We start from the raw sequence: 19,234 nt of genomic DNA, 5'->3' as shown, positions 1-19,234 counted from the left end.
AGTTGTCTCAGAGTTGGCTGTAAATACAGCGAAAGCTCAGGAAGGGAATGGTCCTAAGTTTGTGTCTGCTGGGGAGAATGGCACTGTGACTAGGTTGCATCCAGTGAGTGTCATAGCAAAATCCCAAAGGACCAGACAATTCTGGTGCTTGTAATTTGCCCGTTGCTAATGTGTGGTTGGAACAGGGTGTAGCAGCTCTGTCTGCTCAGGGTGATACCCTAACCAGGGCACAAGGGAGCAAAAAGGTGATTTAATTGTGTTACCTACTGACAGTTTAACAACCTTGTAAAAGGAGGAAAAGTTTCCTAAACTTGTGGGTGTTGAGCCTGACAACGTGCAGGTGGCCAGTGACTATGAGGAAAGTTGCAGAGGGAAGGAGAGAAAACCTCTAAACTTTTATCTAGTAAGTCTATAAGTTTGCCTAAAAGGGAAATGGGTAGAAATCTGCCTGATGGGCCAAAGGGGATCCTGAATGTAAGGTAGACCCAGAAGAAGTCTCTTGTAAAATGAGGAAAGTGTTTCCTTTACAGCAAGCCCTAGGTGAAGAAGGTAAGAGCAAAATGTCTGTAAGGGTGTGAATTGTTGCTTAGAGAAGTTGCTAGGAAAGAATCCTCATGGTAATCTGTGCAGGCAGTTTAGTACACTGAAGAGTGTGAAAGTGATTTATCAAGGAAGTTTTAGAAAACTTTTTGCTGTTAGGAACTATTGTGAATGGATCCACTGACTTTCCTTTTGAAAAATCCAGTGTGGATAGCTTTGAGACGGTCTCAGATGGAGTAAAAGTTGTTAAGGAATTTAAACAGCCCTACGACCAAGTTGCCTGGTGTTTGGCCAGCTTGTTTGGGACGACAATGGGTTGGGACAGGAATGTCTCCATGCTGATTCTGTAAGTGAGCAGCCTGTGCTCAGGATCTGAGAACAGATTGGGTTACTGGTGTTTCAAAGCAGAATAGTTTTATGGATAAAGACTTGAGGATCCAGGAAAGAGCAAACAAACTCTCACCCTTAAACCCTTTGGATTTGTGTGCTATCTCTGTAAGACAGAGTCCAACATTGAAATTGGTGGCAGCTAAGAAATTAAAAGCTGGTGTTTGTGTTAATGCAAATTACCTGGCTGGTAGGGAGAAGAAAGACTTGCTAATAGCTGTTAGCACAGGGAGCCCACCCATCAGCCATTAAGCAGAGAAATCAGGGTTTAATCCTGCAGGACAAGAAGGAAGAGAAAACTTTTGGCTTCCCTTTGCAAAATTTAGTTAACCCTAAAATCCCAAACTCCAATGGTATTGAGCCAAAGGTGTGTGGCATAACAAACTTAATTGTAAATGGACACTTGCAATGAATTTGTTGTTATTGCTAATGGTGATTTTTGTAACTAATGTGTTGCTATTACCAAGAATTGCAAGAATGTACAATGTGCCCAATCCTTTTGAAAATCCCTTGAATGTGTTGAAAGCAGTACATGAGAACACACTTTATGTTAAAAGGCCTTGCTATACTAACGTTTCACAGTTAATGCCTGTAAACAGTATTGAAACTTTTCACAGGGGAAAAGACATTCCAGACCTGACCTGCACTAGGAAAGGGGAAACTGAGGCACGCTACCATATTGATTGCATTGCTAAATGCCAAAATTTGTCTGCTGTGAACAACATTAAAATCTATGTTGATTTGATATTAATTGGGTTCCAAACATTTGCCAGAGCTTGTACAGATAAAATAGCTAGTTTCTTTAGCTCTTGGCAGGTTCATATAAGACATACAGGAATCCTGCTGCAAGGGCAGATCCAATCCACGGTTGTTCAAACTAAGTTTTACCTTGAGTTTGTAATAAATAAATAAATAAATAAAAATTAAAAAAAAATTCAATCATGTTACTGAACATGATTTTGATAAACAATTTCTGTTATACACTGATATGGCTTCTAACCCAACACTAGCTGTAGTAAGACAGACCCAAGGATGGGGAGCTCTTGGGATGCAGTCAGCGATGTCTGTGTCATCCCTTCCTGCATCAATTTTGCATTGGCGGTGTGCTGTTATTGATATAAACTGGGACCATATAGAACATGGTTTGCAACCGAGGTCCTGTAATGGCACCAAATCTTATGTAAAGGGGGTCACATTAGGTGTCTAAGACCAGGTTATGGGTTGCTGGTTATGATTATGCTGTCTGTATCTCTGTATCATTTTGTAGTTGAAGTTATAAGTTTTGACTGTATACTGTCTGTATTCCAAATTGGTGCTGTAGTTTTGGGTGACACCCCTGACAAGTTGGTGTTAGCTCTGTGTTGTCAGAGGTGTGTTGTTGTCAGATGCTACCGGTGTGGTGCTCTGCTCTCTCCTTGTTGGTATCACTCGGCTGCGTGCGTGTGTTCCCTCTGTGTGCCGTCCCAGCTTTGCGCAAATAGCTGAAACAACAGACCCGAAGAGAACCCCCAATGACCACAGAGTCTAGTAAGGTACGAAGGCACGTTGGCCAGGTTTATTGCCGTATGGACACAACGATAGTTCCCCTAGTTTGTTACTCTAGTAAAAGGCATACTACTAATATGTGCCCACGGTCAATGGACTCGGCTCAGTCAGTGGCGGGACTTTCCACTGCTCCCTCGGCCGGACAAAGACATCGCCCAGGGATACATTTTTATACACAAGTACAAACAAGTTACACATCACTCCTGACGTATTGAGGTGCAGCCCCTCTACGCAGCAAGGTACAACCCCTCTACGTAGTAAGGTGCCGCCTCTCACCTTGTACATGTTGGCTCGATCAAAACAACTCTATCCATCCTATTACCCTTTTGCCCCTGTCATTGGGATGGGTCGGCCTGTTCCTTGTTATCTGTGTGGAATATGCAAGTATGTCAATGTTCTGATTTCTAGTGTCAGTACCTTTTAGGTACGTATCTTCTTGCAGCATCAGCCCTTTCCTTGCCAGCTTCTGTGAGCAGGGCCTGCCTCTGACTCAAAGCTTCACTTTGCTTTATGTTAGCAAAGTCTTGACCATTACTTTAGTTGAGGCCTCAGGCCTCAAACTGGGCCTTTATCAGGGCCTTCACTTACTACACTCTGCTTAGCCTGCTTGATGGCCCATTAAGGACCATCAGCTACACAATTGACCCATTGAGAGGAGGCAGATATGCCTTGTGACTCAGCAAAGTATGCAGGGATTTGCCCATGTGACTCCAAACTCCATTTGGCTGTAATTTTCCACAGTAAGAATACAGAAGTGTTCCTACACTTGGAAGTGCCTATATAAGGCTGATGCCTCATCTTCATTTTGTCTTCAATCCTGCTTCTTACCTCTGGAGGGACTTTGCTACAAACAGAAGCTCTGCACAAAGGACTGAATGACCCATCCCAGCTGGGGATGTTCTCCAGAGACTTGATTTGAACCTGCAGTTTACTCCATCACTGCTACAAGCCTGAACTAAGAACTTTGCCATTACTGTATGTAATTGATTCTATTTAACCAATTCTCCTTCTCATCTCTATCTTTTTCCCTTTATGAATAAACCTTTAGATTTTAGATTCTAAGGGATTGGCAACAGCGTGATTTGTGGGTAAGATCTGATGTGTATATTGACCTGGGTCTGGGGCTTTGTCCTTTGGGATCGAGAGAACCTTTTTGTTTTATTGGGATGTTGGTTTTCATAACCATTCATCCCCAGGATGGGTGGCACTGGTGGTGATACTGGGAGACTGGAGTGCCGAAGGAAATTGCTTGTGTGATTTGCGGTTAGCCAGTGGGGTGAAACTGAAGTCATTTTTGTCTGGCTGGTTTAGTTTGCCTTAGAGGTAGAAAAACCCCAGCCTAGCGCTGTGACTGCCCTGTTTGAGCAATTGGTCCTGAACTGGCACTCTCAGTTGGGTCCCGCCAGAACCGCATCGTCACACCGTTCATGGTCAGATCAATGGTTATTTTGCCCTGGATTTGAGGGGCGTGTAGAACCCAGAATCTGATCATTATGTGCATTCAGCCACCCTGAATTAACGGAACACAACACCACATAGCTAAAGTTATTTTGGAGGGAAGATGTATTTGGGTGTGGGGCTTTGGCAGAAGAGACAGGGTTAGGGACGGGATCCCAGGGGTTATGGTGGCTAGTTCTCTGTAAACATCCACTCAGTGTGAAGTGACACTCAAAAAAGTGAACAGAATGTTGGGAATCATTAGGAAAGGATCGATGATAAGACACAAAATATCATATTGCTTCTGTATAAATCCATGGTATGTCCACCTCTTGAATACTGTGCAGAGATCTGGTTGACCCATCTCAAAAAAGATATATTGGAATTGGAAAAGGTTCAGAAAAGGACCACAAAAATGATTAGAGATATGGAACAGCTGCCATATGAAGAGACATTAATAATATTGGGACTGTTCAGGTTGGAAAAGTGACTACTAAGGGGGGATATGACAGAGATCTCTAAATCATAACTGCTGTGGAGAAAGTAAATAAGGAAGTGATATTTACTCCTTCTCATAGCAGAAGAACTAGGTCACCAAAGAAGCAGCAGATGTTTTTTTAAAAAAAAAAAAGGAACTATTTCTTCACACAGTCAACCTGTGGAACTCTTTCCCAGAGGATGTTGTGAAGGCCAAGACTATAACAGGTTTCAAAAAGAACTATATACATTCATGGAGGATAGATCCATCAATGGCCAGGGTGAGCAGAGATGGTGTCCCCAGCCTCTGTTTGCAGAAGCTGGGAATGGGTGACGGGATGGATCCCTTGAAAATTACCTGTTCTATTTATCCCGTCTGGGGAACTTTGGATTAGCCATTGTTGAAAGACAGGATATGGGGCTAGATGGGCCTTTGGTCTGCCCTAGTATGGCTGTTCTTATGTTCTTAGGGGTCCAGTTTGCAACAATTGGAAATGTGACAGCCCAATGAGTTCTACATAGACACATTCCCCAGGTTGTCGCTCTTACAGAGCACAGTAAGGTCAGGAAAGGGTTTAATGTCTCTTTGACTGTTCAGTAAGTGATTCAGGGAAGAGGGCCCAGCACCATGTCAGCAAACAGCTCTGCACAGTGTTTGGTCCGAGATCCAAAGTATCAAGAGAACTTTAGGTCCCTTTATGAGTAAAGAGCCAGAGCAGCCATTTCCAGATCTGTTCGGTCTTCGCCCCATAGATGATGGGGTTTAGCATGGGGGAAAGCAGGAGGTACATGTTGGCAATGAGAACATGGAGGCGCAGGGCTGCATTGTGGCCATACCAGTGCATGAGGGAGAAGAGATGTGGAATGTAGAAGGCTAAGATGGCACAAAGTGGGAGCTGCAAGTCCTGAAAGTTTTGAACCAGGCGTCCTTTGTGGGGAGGCTGAAGGTGCCCCTGAGGATCTGGGTATAGGACATGGTGATAAAAAACACATCCAGACCCTTCACACAGAATAGCACAAAGAGGCCGTAGTAACTACTGACGCGGGTGTCAGTGCAGGCCAGCTTCACCGCAGCCATGTGCTCTCAGTGCGTGTGGGGGATGATGTTGGTTCTACAATATGGCTGCCACCTCGCCAGGAAGGGATAAGGCAGTAGGAGCATGGCACCATGCAGCACCACAGCAAGCCCGATCTTGGCCACCACAGGGTTTGTCAGGATGGGGGAATCTCTCAGCGGGTGGCAGATGGCCACGTAGCGATCAACAGCCATGGCCACAAAGATCCCAGACTCTATCACTAAGAAGCAGTGAATGAAGTACATCTGGGTGAGGAAGGCGCTGAAATCGATCTCCCTGGAATTGAACCAGAAGATGCTGAGTGTTTTGGGCAGGATGGATGCTGGCAGAAACAGGCTGGTGACAGCCAGCATGCAGAGGAAATAGTACTAAGGGGGGATATGATTGAGGTCTATAACATCATGATTGGTGTGGAGAGATTAAATAAGGAAGCGCTATTTACTCCTTCTCATAATACAAGAACTATGGGCCACCAAATGACATTAATAGGCAGCTGGTTTAAAACAAACAAAAGGAAGTGTTTATTCACACACGGTACCGTCAACCTTTGGAACTCTTTGCCAGAGGATGTTGTGAAGTCCAAGGCTATAACAGGGTTCAAAACAAGAACTATATAAATTCATGGGGCAGATAGGTCCATCAATGGCTTTTAATCAGGATGGGCAGGGACATTGTCCCTAGCCTCTGTTTGCCAGAAGCTGGGGATGAGTGGCAGGGAATGGATTACTTAATTATTTCCTGTTCTATTCATTCTGTCTAGGGCACCTGGCATTGGCCGTTGTTAGAAATAGGATAGTGGCTAGATGGACCTTTGGTCTGACCCACTTTGGTTGTTCATATGTTCTTATTTTCAGTAAGTGATTCAGGAAAGAGGGCTCAGCACTCCAGAACACCAAGAGAAAACTTTAGGTCCCTTTATGAGCAAAGATCCAGAGCAGCCTGTTCTGTATCTGTTTGGTCCTCACCCTGTATATGATGGGGTTCAGCATGGGGGGCACCAGGAGGTACATATTGGCAATGAGAACATGGAAATGTGGGGCCACATTGTGGCCAAATCGGTGTGTCAGGATGGAGAAGAGACTGGGGATGTAAAAGGCTAAGATGACACAGAGGTGGGCGATGCAGGTCCCAAAAGTCTTGAGTCGGGCAGGGAAGGCCTATGATAACCCTGAGAATTTGAGTATAGGACACAGCGATAAAAAACACATCCAGACCTGTGATGAAGAATACCAAAGACAGGCCATAGTAATTACTGGCACTAATGTCAGCACAGGCCAACTTGACCACAGCTATGTGATCGCAGTAGGTATGGGGGATGATGTTGGTTCTGTAATAGGGGCACCGCCACACCAGGAAGGGATTGGGTAGTACGAGTATGCTGCTGCGTAGTACCACAGTGAGACTGATTTTGGCCACCGTGGGGTTTGTCAGGGTGGTGGAATGTCTCAGGGGATCGCAGATGGCTACGTACCTATCCAAAGCCATGGCCACAAAGATCCCAGATTCCATTGCTGAGAAGCAGTGAATGAAGTACATCTGCATGAGACAGGCACTGAAATTGATCTCCCTGGAATTGAACCAGAAGATGCTCAGCATTTTGGGTAGAGTGGACGTGGACAGGACCAGGTCAGTGGCTGCCAGCATGCAGAGGAAATAGTACATGGGCTTATGGAGGCTTGGCTCCCTCTTCACAATGAACAGGATGGTGAAGTTCCCCAAGATGACTATGATGTACATGGTGCAGAAGGGGATGGAGATCCAGACATGGGCAGCCTCCAGGCCAGGAATGCCCAGCAGGATGAAGGTGGAGGGGTTGGTGAAGTCGGTTGTGTTAGTATCTGACATGGAGTAGGGGAGAAGGTGTCCAACTTTGAGGCAGAATGGTGTCTCCTGCATGTACTGTATGTCGCCTGATTTTCTGTATGTGCCCAAGCTCTAGGGTGATGGTCGTAGTACAAATGCCTGGATGGAGAGACAATGTTAATATGAGACACTGCATGTGCTACCAGAAACTGTTCTCATGGGACAAACAGATTGGTCACTCTTCATACACTGAAAATGACATTTTTGTTATTCAGAGAAATTAATTATGAAAAAATGACCCTACTTATGCAAATTCCGTACTTTATAGTGCTCCATGTGTGGGAAATGATAATAGGCACCAACAGGAAACACTAAGGTGGATATGCCTTATAATAGGATGGAGAATAAACTGCTTTGGAGATGTGTTCAGTCATGGTGACCCTCTCTCTATAGAGGATCATATAATATCAGGCTTGGAAAAGGCCTCAGGAGATCATCTAGTCCAACCTCCTGCTCAAAGCAGAGCCAATTCCCAGACTTTTTTTTTTTTTTTTTTTTTTTTTTTTTTTTTAAACCCCAAGTTCGCTAAATGGTCCTCTCAAGGATTGAACTCACAAGCCTGGGTTTTGCAAGCCAATGCTCAAACCACTGAGCTATCCATCCTCCCTTTGCAGTAGCAGATAGAAAGGGGATTTCCAAGAAACTGTATGAGACTAGGGGAGGCTGCCCTATGTAGAAAGACTGGAAAGGCTTGGGCGGTTTCATTTAGAGAAGCGATACATAAGGGGGCATATGATAGATGAGAGGAAAATAAAGAATGGAACAGTTTACATTCAAATGGACAGAGAGAGAACAGTTCCCAACCAGTAATATCTAGAGATACTTGTAATATTCTGGGGTCCACATTTGAAAAAAGATGTTGAAAACTTGGAGAGGGTGCAGATATTGGCAGATCCAGACTGGATGTTTTTTTTTTTCCTGGAAGATCTGCTTGGAGGGTTGTTTACACTTAAAATGCTACAGCCGTGCTGCCATAGTGCTTCAATATAGACACTATTTACACATATGAAGGGTTCTCCCCTCTGCACAGGTAATCCCGGAGAGGTGGTAGCTAGGTCGATGGAAGAATTCATCTCATGCTGTCTACACCAGGACACAGATTATCCAACAAGTTCTTGGAATGTATAGGAGAGAATTTTTTTTCCAGAAACTGGAGAAACCTACTAGGAGAGAGGCTGTTCTAGACTTGATTTTGACATATGAGGAGGAACTGGTTGAGAATTTGAAAGTGGAAGGCAACTTGGGGGAAAGTGACCATGAAATGATAGTTTATGAATCTAAGGAATGGTAGGAGGGAGAATAGCAAAATAAAGACAATGGATTTCAGGAAGGCAGACTTGAGCAAACTCAGGGAGTTAGTAGGTAAGATCTCATTGGAAGCAAGTCTAAGGGGAAACACAATAGAAGACAGGTATTTTTTCAGAGGGACATTATTAAGGGCACAAGAGTAAACTATCCCTCTGCATAGGAAACATAGGATGTATGGCAAGAGACCACAATGACTTAACCAGGAGATCTTGAATGATCTAAAAATCAAAAAAGGATCCTACAAAAGTGGAAACAAGGTCACATTATAAAGGAGAAATTTTAGCAAATAACACATGTATGCAGGGGCAAAATTAGAAAAGCCAAAGCACAAAAGATCAAAATAACTAGAGACAAAAGGGCAACAAGAAAACATTCTACAAGCACCTTAGGAGCAAGCGAAAGACCAAAGACAGGATAGGTCCGATACTAAATGAAGGGAGAAAAACAATAACAAGAAATGTGGACATGGCAGAGGTGTTTAATGACTTATTTGTTTCGGTTTTCACCAAGGCAGTTAGTGGTGTTTGGGCACCCAACATAGAGAATGCCAGTGAAAACGGGGTAGGTTCAGACGCTAAAATAGAGAACAAAAAAGTTAAAAGTTACTTGGACAAGTTAGATGTCTTCAATTCACGAGAGTGGAATGAAACGCATCCTAGAATACTTTGAAGGAACTGACTGAGGAAGGATCTGAGCCATTAACGATTATCTTTGAAAAGTCGTGGGAGTCAGGGGAGACTCCAGAAGATTGGAAAAGAGCACATATAGTGCTTGTCTATAAAGAGGGAAACCCATGCAATTACAGACCAGTCAGCTTAACTTCTGTACCAGGTAAGATAATGTAGCTATTTATTAAGGAATCAAGTTGCAAACGTCTAGAAGATAATGAAGTGATAAGTGACAGTCAGCATGGATTCATCAAGAACAAAACATGTCACACCAACCTCATAGCTTTCTTTGACAGGGTAACAAGCCCTGTGGATGTGGGGAAGCAGTAGATGAGGTATATTTAGACATTAGTACAGCTTTCGATACAATCTCGCATAAACTTCTCATTAGGAAACTAGAGAAATACAACCTAGGTTGAGCTACTATAAGGTGGGTGCATAACTGGCTGGATAACTGCCCCCAGAGAGTAGTTATCAATGGCTCACAGTGATGCTGGCATGGCATAACAAGTGGGGTTCCGCAGGGATCAGTTTTGGGTCCGGTTCTTTTCAATGTCATCATTAACGATTAAGACCATGGCGTAGAGAGTGCACTTATGTTTGTAGCTAATAAAAGTTGGGAGGGGTTGGAAGTCTTTGAGAATCAGATAAACATCCAAAATGATCTGGAAAAATTGGAGAAAAGGATGATTATTGATCTTGAAAACATGACCTATGAAGGAAGAATGTTTAGTCTAAAAAGGAGAAGACTGAGGGGGGGAATGATAACAGTTTTCAAATAGCTAGAAAAGTTTTTACAAAGAGGGAGAAAAAGTGTTCACCTTAACCTCTGAGAGAAGACAAGAAGCAGTGGACTTAAATTGCAGCAAGGGAGGTTTAGGTTGGACATTAGGAAAAATGTTTCAAAAAAGGCAAATGCAATATTCAGTTATATTAGGAGAAATATAACATGCAAGTGACGGTACGACATAGTATTCCTCTACTCGGTGTGCCTAGGTCTCAATTGGAGTAATGTGTCCACATTTGCACATCAATTAACAGAAAGGATGTAGAGAACCAGGAAAGGATCCATAGGCAAATAACAAATAATAAATGTTATGCAAGGGATGGAATGCAAACTGTATGAGCAAACCAAAGAAACCAATATGTTTACTTAGAAAAGAGGAGATTAATGGGGGACATTTTTAAATGTATTTAAACACTTGAAAGGCTGCCATAAAAAAGTGGAGGAAAGTTATTCTGTCTTACCACAGAGGGGCAGGACAAGAGGCAATGGGTTAAAATTCCAGCATAGTAGATTTTAAATTAAATTTCAGGAAAATCTTCTTAACTTTAAGTACAGGAGGCCAATGGAACAGACTCCTAGAGAAGTCATGGAAGCTCCCTCTGTGGAGGTTTTCCAAAGTTGTGTGAATGGCCAACAGTCTTAGATGACTAACACAAAACCAATCCTGTATCTTGTCCGGGGATAGACTAGCTGTCCTTTGTGTTCCCTTATAACTCTATGGCTTTTTCATTCTATGATGTGAAATCCTAGTGCAGACCCGGCCTTAGTCACGCACACGTCTTTTGGCTTAATACGGAGGTAACTGAATGAAATTTAATGGTCCTCTACTTTACAGGAGGTCAGACTTGATGATCAAATGGTCCCTTCTGACCGTAAACCCTATGGATCTATTGATAAAGAAAGTAGATCAGGCATTTATATTCAATGTGTCTCATAGCATGGACAAGGGAACATTTAGTTAAACTGAAAGTCTGAACATATAACATTGAGAAAAGGTAATTGCAAACATAATTCCTATTTGGCCTCTAGAACTCAATGTCTAGAACTCAATGTCTAGAAGTAGACATTGAACAGAGTCAAAGTCAGCCCCTCCACACTGGCCTGGCGGTGCAGCAGGCAACTTGGTATCACCTCTTCAACTCCCAGCATCTCAGGCTCTAGGTTGGGGAAAACAGGGTGACCATCTCAGCGCTGAGGTGTCTACCTTATACCCAGACCCCCACTCTTGCCGCCAACTAATCTCAGTGGCTAGATCCATGTGGGTTTCCTTCAGGCAAACCACAAAGTACCCTACATCACAAAGGAAGGAGAGCATCTGGGAAGTGTGGAGACCCACCTTGGAGCCTCTGGTGTTCAATGTTGAAACGATGGTTGGCTTCATTCTGAGGGCTGAGGTGGATCCTTGTGGGCAGGGAATCGAAAGTCGGCCTTGCAATTGCTGACCAACTGAAAGCCTTGTCACAGAAGTTGCAAGTCCACTGGTAGACCAGGATGTCCTACCTCCTAGTTTCCTCCACTCCTGCAAAACAGCCCTTTCTGCTCTAACACACTATACCCCACTCACCTCCAAGAGATGAGATAGATTCCAGGATTCTTTATGAGATCTCTCTGTCTCCACAGAGTTAATAACAGTGTAAGAATAAACATTGATATGTTAACACTAACCAGCCCCCCATAAGATGTGAAAACATGTTGGTTTTAAGATGACTGGGTTGCAGCTGTCAAGAGGAAGGGAAGACAGGAGGAAGTGACATGGGCAGGGCATTGAGGAGAAGACACACAGCAGGGTTGAGACTTTACGAAGGACTTGGGGTAAGATTGTAATTTCAGAGATCCAGCTGTGAGCAATTAGAAAGGTGGTAGTAGTGCACACACACTGACTCCCAAGTTCATCTCATTGACAAAGCACAGGAAAGGGTTTAATCTCACTTTTACTGTCCAGGAAGTGATTCAGGGAAGAGGCCTTAGCACCATGCACCAGCCAGCTCTGCACAGAGCTCAATCTGAGAGCCAGATCACAAGGAGAAAACATTTAGGTCTCTTTATGAGTAAAGAGCTGGAGCAGCCTGCCCCAGGTCTGTTTGGTACTCACCTCGTAAATGATGGAGTGTAGCACAGGGGGAACCAGCTCGCACACACTGGCAGTGAGAATGAGGAAGTGCAGTGGCACATTGCGGCCAAACCAGAACATGAGAGAGAAGAATAAATGTGGGATGTAAAAAGCTAAGATGGCACAAAGGTGAGAGGTGAAGGTCCCAAAAGTTTTGAGCTGGGCATCCTTTGTGGGGAGGCGGAAGATGGTCCAGAGGATCTGAATATAGGACACTGAGATAAAGAACATGCCCATTCCGATCACAGAAAAAAGATCAAACAGGCCATAGTAACTACTGATGCTGATGTCAGTGCAGGCCAGCTTCACCACAGCTATATGCCGACAATGGAAGTGAGGGATGATGCTGGTTCTGCAATATGGCCACCGCCTCGCCAGGAAGGGATAGGGTAATGCGAGTATGCCACTGCGCAGCACCATGGCCAGGCCTATAGTGGTCACAACAGAGTTTGTCAGGGTGGTGGAATATCCCAGAGGATGGCAGATGGCCACGTAGCGATCAAAAGCCATGGACATGAGGATTCCAGACCCCATCCTTGAGAAGAAGTGAACGAAATACATCTGGGTGAGGCAGGCATTGAAACTGATCTCTCTGGAATTGAACCAGAAGATGCTCAGCAGCTTGGGTAGGGTGGTGTGGACAGGACCAGGTCACTGACAGCCAGCATGCAGAGGAAATAGAACATGGGCCCATGGAGGCTCGGCTCCCTCTTCACAATGAAAAGAATGGTAAAGTTCCCCAAGATGGCTATGATGTACATGGTGCAGAAGGGGATGGAGATCCAGACATGGGCAACCTCCAGGCCAGGAATGCCCAGCAGGATGAAGGTGAGGGGTTGCTGAAGTCGGTTGTGTTCGAATCTGACATGGAGTATGTGAGATGGTGTCCAACTGTGATGCATAAGGGTGTCTTCTGCATGTGCCCTATGTGCCCTTGACTTTCTGTGTGTTCCCAGGATCTCGCGTGATAGTCGCAGTAGAAATGCCTGCATGGAGAGACAATGTGAATATGAGACACTGCATGCAGTAGTGGAGGCTGTTCTCATGGGAGAAGCAGATTGATCGCTCTTCACACACTGTAAAATTACATTTTCATTATTCAGAGAGAATAACTATGAACAATGACCTTATTAAATCCAATTCCATATTTTGTGGTGCTCCCTGCACTAATAATTCCTACACTTTGTAGTGAGGGATCCTTAAGAGGCAGCAGTAGGAAACACAAGTGTAGATACTGATTTTCCATCAATGTTCCTTAATGCAATGAAAGCCTGGATAGGGAGTCCATACTGAAGAGAGGTCCCCATCATCCAGTTGCTGGAACTCAGAGAGTGGGGGAAAAAAACTTTTTCTAAGACGTGTGATGAGAGAAACATCCAAACTAGAACATACGTCAGGGAAAAGACCTGGACGACATTGATAGCAGCTGAAAAGAAACCCCTGCTCATTTTCAGCAGTGAAAAAAACAAAACAATATTTAGATTCTTAAGATATGGGATGGAGAATAATATGTTTGGTATATTAGAAACAGATAGCTGGGATTGTGATGACTGGGAGAACTGTGTGGTGACTTGCCTGCCTGGTGCAAAGGTTGTGGATTTCTCGAGGCATCTAGAAAGACTCAAATGTGGTGCTGGGGAGGAGTCGGTGTTCGTGGTATATGTAGGTACCAATGACATAGGGAAGGGTAGGAGAGACATCCTGGAGGCCAAAATTATGCTGCTAGGAAAGAGACTGAAGTCCAGGACCTCTGTGATGGCATTCTCAGTAATGCTTCCAGTTCCACGCACAGGGCTGGGTAGGCAGGCAAAGCCTCAATGCGTGGATGTGACAATGACATAGAGAGGAGGGGTTGGAGCCACAGGAAGGATGTGGATCCAGGCTGCTGGCACTTAACATTAAAAATGTTGCAGAACAGTTTTTAAACTAAGAGATGGGGGAAAGCTGACTGCTGCAGAGAAGCACACGGATCAGAAAGAGACTTCTCTTAGAGGAGAGTCTATTGATAGAGATTCTCTAGTTTTTAGTCAGGAGGAGAGGATGGAGGAGGATAAACTATGGGCCAGATCAGAAAAGAAACATTCACATAAAAATGAATCTGACACCTCAGAAAAGGGCAGACAAATAAACAGGGACAAGTTTTTCAAGTGCTTGTACACGAACGCTAGAAGTCTAAATAATAAGATGGATGAACTAGTGTGCCTCATGATAAAGGAGGATATAGATATAATAGGCATCCAGAAACCTGGTGGATTGAGGACAATCAATGGGACACAATCATTCCAGGGTACAAAATATATCAGAAGGACAACAGGTCGGGGAAGGGTGGAGGGGAAGGAGTGGCACTATATGTGAAAGAAAATATAGAATCAAATGAAGTAAAAATCTTAAATGAATCCACGTGTTCCACAGCACCTCTATGGATAGTAATTTCATGCTGTAATAAGAATATAACAATAGGGATCTATTATTGACCACCTGACCAGGACAGTGATAGGGACGATGAAATGCTGAGGGAGATTACAGAGGCTATCGAAAAAGAGAACTCAACAATAGTGGGGAATTTCAACTATCCCCATATTGACTGGGTACATGTCACCTCAGGACGAAATGCATTTCCTCCAATTCTTACACAATTTTTTCTCTCTTGAGCTGGTGTTGTTTCCTTTTCTACTGATTCTCTGTATTTTTCTTGAAACATAACAAGATTGTTTTTGCACACATAGTTCTAATAGTTCTTGACCTTAAGTTCTTGCTTCGGTTGCCAACTTGAAATGTGTGTATTCGTGTCAAGTATATGTCATTGATACTAGGCCTCAAAATATAAAATATTAGATGGATATAAATCAATTTATATATCCCAAAACTAGTATGTCCAAAAGCCTTTCCCAAAAAGAATACATGTTATAATTTTTCATAGGATTTACCATCAATACTAAACTCTTTGTTTTAACAGCAGCAAAGAATCCTGTGGCACCTTATAGACTAACAGACGTTTTGGAGCATGAGCTTTCGTGGGTGAATGCCCACTTCCTCATTCACCCACGAAAGCTCATGCTCCAAAATGTCTGTTAGTCTATAAGGTGCCACAGGATTCTTTGCTGCTTTTACAGATCCAGACTAACACGGCTACCCTCTGATACTTGACATCTTTGTTTTAAGATTGACCACTAGCAACAAATATTACATCATTACATTTACCAATAACATCAAACCTTTCATTACAGGTAGGCATTTCCAATAATATTTATTGCACCGCGCCTTTTGCTTGGACAATTTGGTTTGTTGAAAATGCATTTGGTCTTTTAACTCCATCCTGAACCTTAACATACTCTGAGTTACTGGGTTTCCTTTCCCCTCAGTCCCCCCTTCAGGAGGGATCTCAGTTCAAGCTCGTCATTGAGTACTTACTATTCAACGCTCTGATGAGGTAAGGATATAAGGGCACTTTACATGTTAGCTAGCCATCAATGAAGCTGCTTCCCCACCCAGAGCTCTGCCCATGGAAAAAGTCCACCCCAAGTTGGGCTTTCCTTGTGATCCCCACTGCAAGCACTTTTCCTAGAGGGTTGTAATGGTGATCTGTGCTCTCTGGGCAAAGTGTTGTGCCTTCTCCCAGCAGTACTTTCACAGCTGCTTTCTTTGTCTTACCAGCCCAGAGAATCTCCTTCTCCTCTCTATCAGGTGGGTTATTAACATTTTCACAGACAACCATTTATTCAGTTGAATCCATATCCTGTCTTAGAGCGGCTAGGGAGGTAGATATGCTAGGTGGTAGAGATAGGATCCAGACTGACCTAGACTAATTGGAGGATTGGGCCAGAAGAAATCTGATGAGATTCAACAAGGACAAGTGCAGAGACCTATGATTAGGATAGAAGAATCCCGTTGTCATAGACAGATGGTTAAGGGTTAATGCCTCTTTTACCTGTAAAGGGTTAAAAAGATCACCTAGCCTAGCTGACACCTGACCAGAGGGACCAATGGGGGAACAAGATGTTTCAAAAGGAAGGAGGGAATTTTTTCCTTTGGGAGTTTCAGTTTCAGCCGGAGTGAAAAAGATCAAGGAACCAGCCTCTTATCAGAGTAGTAAGTTTTAGAAAAGAATAAATATATTTATGTTTATTTCTTTGTAACCTGTCTTATGCAAATAGAGGCAGAATCAAATTGGGTATTTGGGTATTATTTTTTTAATGTGTAACTAAAATTGTGCCCAGGGGACATCCTCTGTGTTTGAAATCTGTTGTCTGTGAAAGTAGCTGGTATGCTAATCTCTCCCAGCGGGTTTTCTTTTACCTTTCTTTTCTTTAATTAAAAGCCTTTTTCCTTAATACCTGATTGATTTTTTCCTTGTTTTTAGATTCAAGGGGATTGGATCTGGATTCACCAGAGACTGGTGGGAGAAAGGAGGAGGGATGGTTCATTTCTCTTTGTTTTAAGATCCAAGGGATTTTATCTGGACTCACCAGGGAATTGGTGAAGGAGTCTCTCAAGGCTACCCAGGGAGGGGAAGGTTTTGGGGGGACAGGGAGTGATCCAGACATTGAAATTCTGGATGGTGGCAGTGGTACCAGATCTAAGCTAGTAATTAAGCTTAGAAGTGTTCATGCAGGTCCCCACATCTGTACCCTAAAGTTCAGAGTGGGGAAGGAACCTTGACACCTATGCACTGCTACATACTGTGGATCGAGTGGTATTGCAGCATTTCTGCAGAAAAGTACCTGGGGGTTAGCATATCAGTAGGTTATCGTCCAAAAGCCGCACCGATAATAAGCTTTGAAACACTCAGTTTTTATGTGCACTTCGGGCAAAGGCACAAGGATTTTTGACTTCTTCTAATGAAAGCTCTGCCATATGTCCTGGCAACACGTCACCTTCTTGCTCTATACCCTGCTAACCACAGACACTTCTGCCCTGTGTCTTCCCACCAAGGTGTTCCCTGCAATTAATGATAGCAGCCTCGATGTGCTTCATTTGTGGTTGTGTAGAGGCTAATTTTAGAAACCCAGTATGATAAGTGACAGGTGACTGAGGAGCTTCTGTACTCAGGGTCACTGTTCCCATTTGTGGATTTTTGTAGAAGTGCAAATCAGTGGAGTGAAGCGATTCTGGTTCTGCTTTATCAGCAAATCCAATTGCTGTTTCCACTCTCCCTGTTTCTTCTCTGTTTCTCAATGTGTTAGTCCCATAGCCCTTCCGTGTTCAGCCTCCTCTCTGGCAGCCTCTGCCTGCGTCAGCTCCAAAATTCCCCTATGTTCTTTTCCTTTTTTCTACTGCCTGCAATCTGAATAGCTCCAACTTCACAATTGTTTCACTGTTTTCACTGACTGTGCTGCTTTTCTCTAGTGCCCTCCCTTTACTGAAATATGCAAACCAAAAATAACAAACTGGCAACCTCTTTGTCTCATCCCCACTCTACACCAGTGCAAGTCTTACTCAGAACAAGCTGTGGACCAGCCCCTGTTTCTGAGCAGACTGCTCTGTGTACACCACCTTGTTTTAGGTTATATATATATGTGTATAACAGTTTTATTAAGTACAGAAATATAGATTTTAAGTTATTATTAGTAATAAGTGCACAGACCAAAGTAGATTACCCAAGAAATAAAACAAAATCATAAACTGAGATCTATATCCTAGACAGGACTGGGCTCAAACAGTGTCTCAACCTGATGGTACAAACAGTTCACCAGTCTTCACCCAGAGGCTGGGAATTCCACTTTGCATCCTGGGTCCATCTCCTTAGTCAAAGTTTCTTCCTCTAGCCATGTTGTTAGGTATTCAGATGTGGGGAGTAAGGCCAAGTGGTGATGTCACTTACACTTTTATCAGTTTCTGCCATGTGGAGGGAACTTCATTCCTTCATTCCTCCAAATAAAGCCCAAAGCACGGTTACAAAGTTGCAAAGAGTCCTGTGGCACCTTATAGACTAACAGACGTATTGGGGCATAACCTTTGAGGCGCACGTCTGACAAAGTGGGTATTCACCCACAAAAGCTTATGCTCCAGTACATCTGCTAGTCTGTAAGGTGCCACAGGACTCTTTGTCGCTTTTTACAGATCCAGACTAACACGGCTACTTCTGTGATACTTAAGAACAAAGTTGAAATCTGAGAAATAAACAAAACCACAAACTAAGTTCTATACACTAGACAGGCTTTGACTCAAACAGTGTGTCACCCCGATGGTACAAACAATCCACCAATCTTCCACGCACAGGCTAGAAATCCCATCAGCCTGGGACCACATCCTCAGTTCATTCCCAGGTTCTAACGTCTTTCGTGTTGAATTGTTGGGGAATTCGGCCAAGTGATAATGTTGCTTCTGCATTTTATAGCTTCTGCCAGGTAGAGGGAGCTTCATTTTTCCAAGCAAAAGTCACCAGCACAGTGAGTGGAAAAGTACAGACACAAGATGGAGTCCAGAGTCACAGGAGCTAGTCACATGCCCTTGCATGTTTTGATGGGTCATAGCAGGAGCCATTACCCGTATCTTGGCAAGAATCTCCCCAGAAAAGTCCATTGGACACCTCACGAGACATATTTTGTACAAGATTTGTTGAAATACAGTGGAACCCGCTATAATGCGATAATTGGGGTCCAACAAATGTGATGGTGGTAAATGGGGGTCATGTTATAGCAGATTCCTCTGTGCTTGTGTTCAATTTCCAGTTTCAACTTACAACCATTAAGGAAGGTTTGTCCAAGGCAGGAGGAGCAGGATGGCGAGAAAAAAAAATGGGACTGCCGGAGCGGTGAAGCAAAAAAAAAACTAGGGCACAAACGTTTGGTGGCACTTACTTGGCGGCTTATAGCTGCATCCTCTGGTCACACTGGTGAGCCTCTGGGTAGGCAGCGGCTGCACTCTGGCTAGCGGGACTCTCCGCACTGCAGACATGCCCTGGGCAGCAGAGTGCGCGCCCCGGCTAGCGGGATGGAGGAAGCAGGGGGGAGAAAGAAAGAAGGGAGGCTGCCAGGGACACTCGCCACTCAGCCTCTCCTACCGCACCACCTGCCGGGAGGGCTCCGCACCGCTC

General features: G+C 43.9%; 1 protein-coding gene and 1 pseudogene across 1 annotated transcript; both read right to left on the bottom strand.

The window, feature by feature from the left end:
- Positions 1-6,367: 6,367 nt before the first annotated feature.
- Positions 6,368-7,313, bottom strand: LOC115645456 (olfactory receptor 52M1-like). Its single transcript, XM_030550136.1, is given in 2 exon segments — positions 6,368-6,611; positions 6,613-7,313. Coding segments are annotated over 2 exon segments (939 nt in total). The 5' UTR covers positions 7,308-7,313.
- A 2,515-nt stretch (positions 7,314-9,828) lies between these two features.
- LOC115647930 lies at positions 9,829-19,095 on the bottom strand (annotated as a pseudogene).
- Positions 19,096-19,234: the final 139 nt, after the last annotated feature.

This window comes from Gopherus evgoodei, chromosome 1, assembly GCF_007399415.2.
Source record: "Gopherus evgoodei ecotype Sinaloan lineage chromosome 1, rGopEvg1_v1.p, whole genome shotgun sequence".
Taxonomy (NCBI): domain Eukaryota; kingdom Metazoa; phylum Chordata; order Testudines; family Testudinidae; genus Gopherus; species Gopherus evgoodei.
The sequence above is the reverse complement of the archived record's forward strand: the minus strand, read 5'-3'. Positions and strand labels throughout refer to the sequence as shown.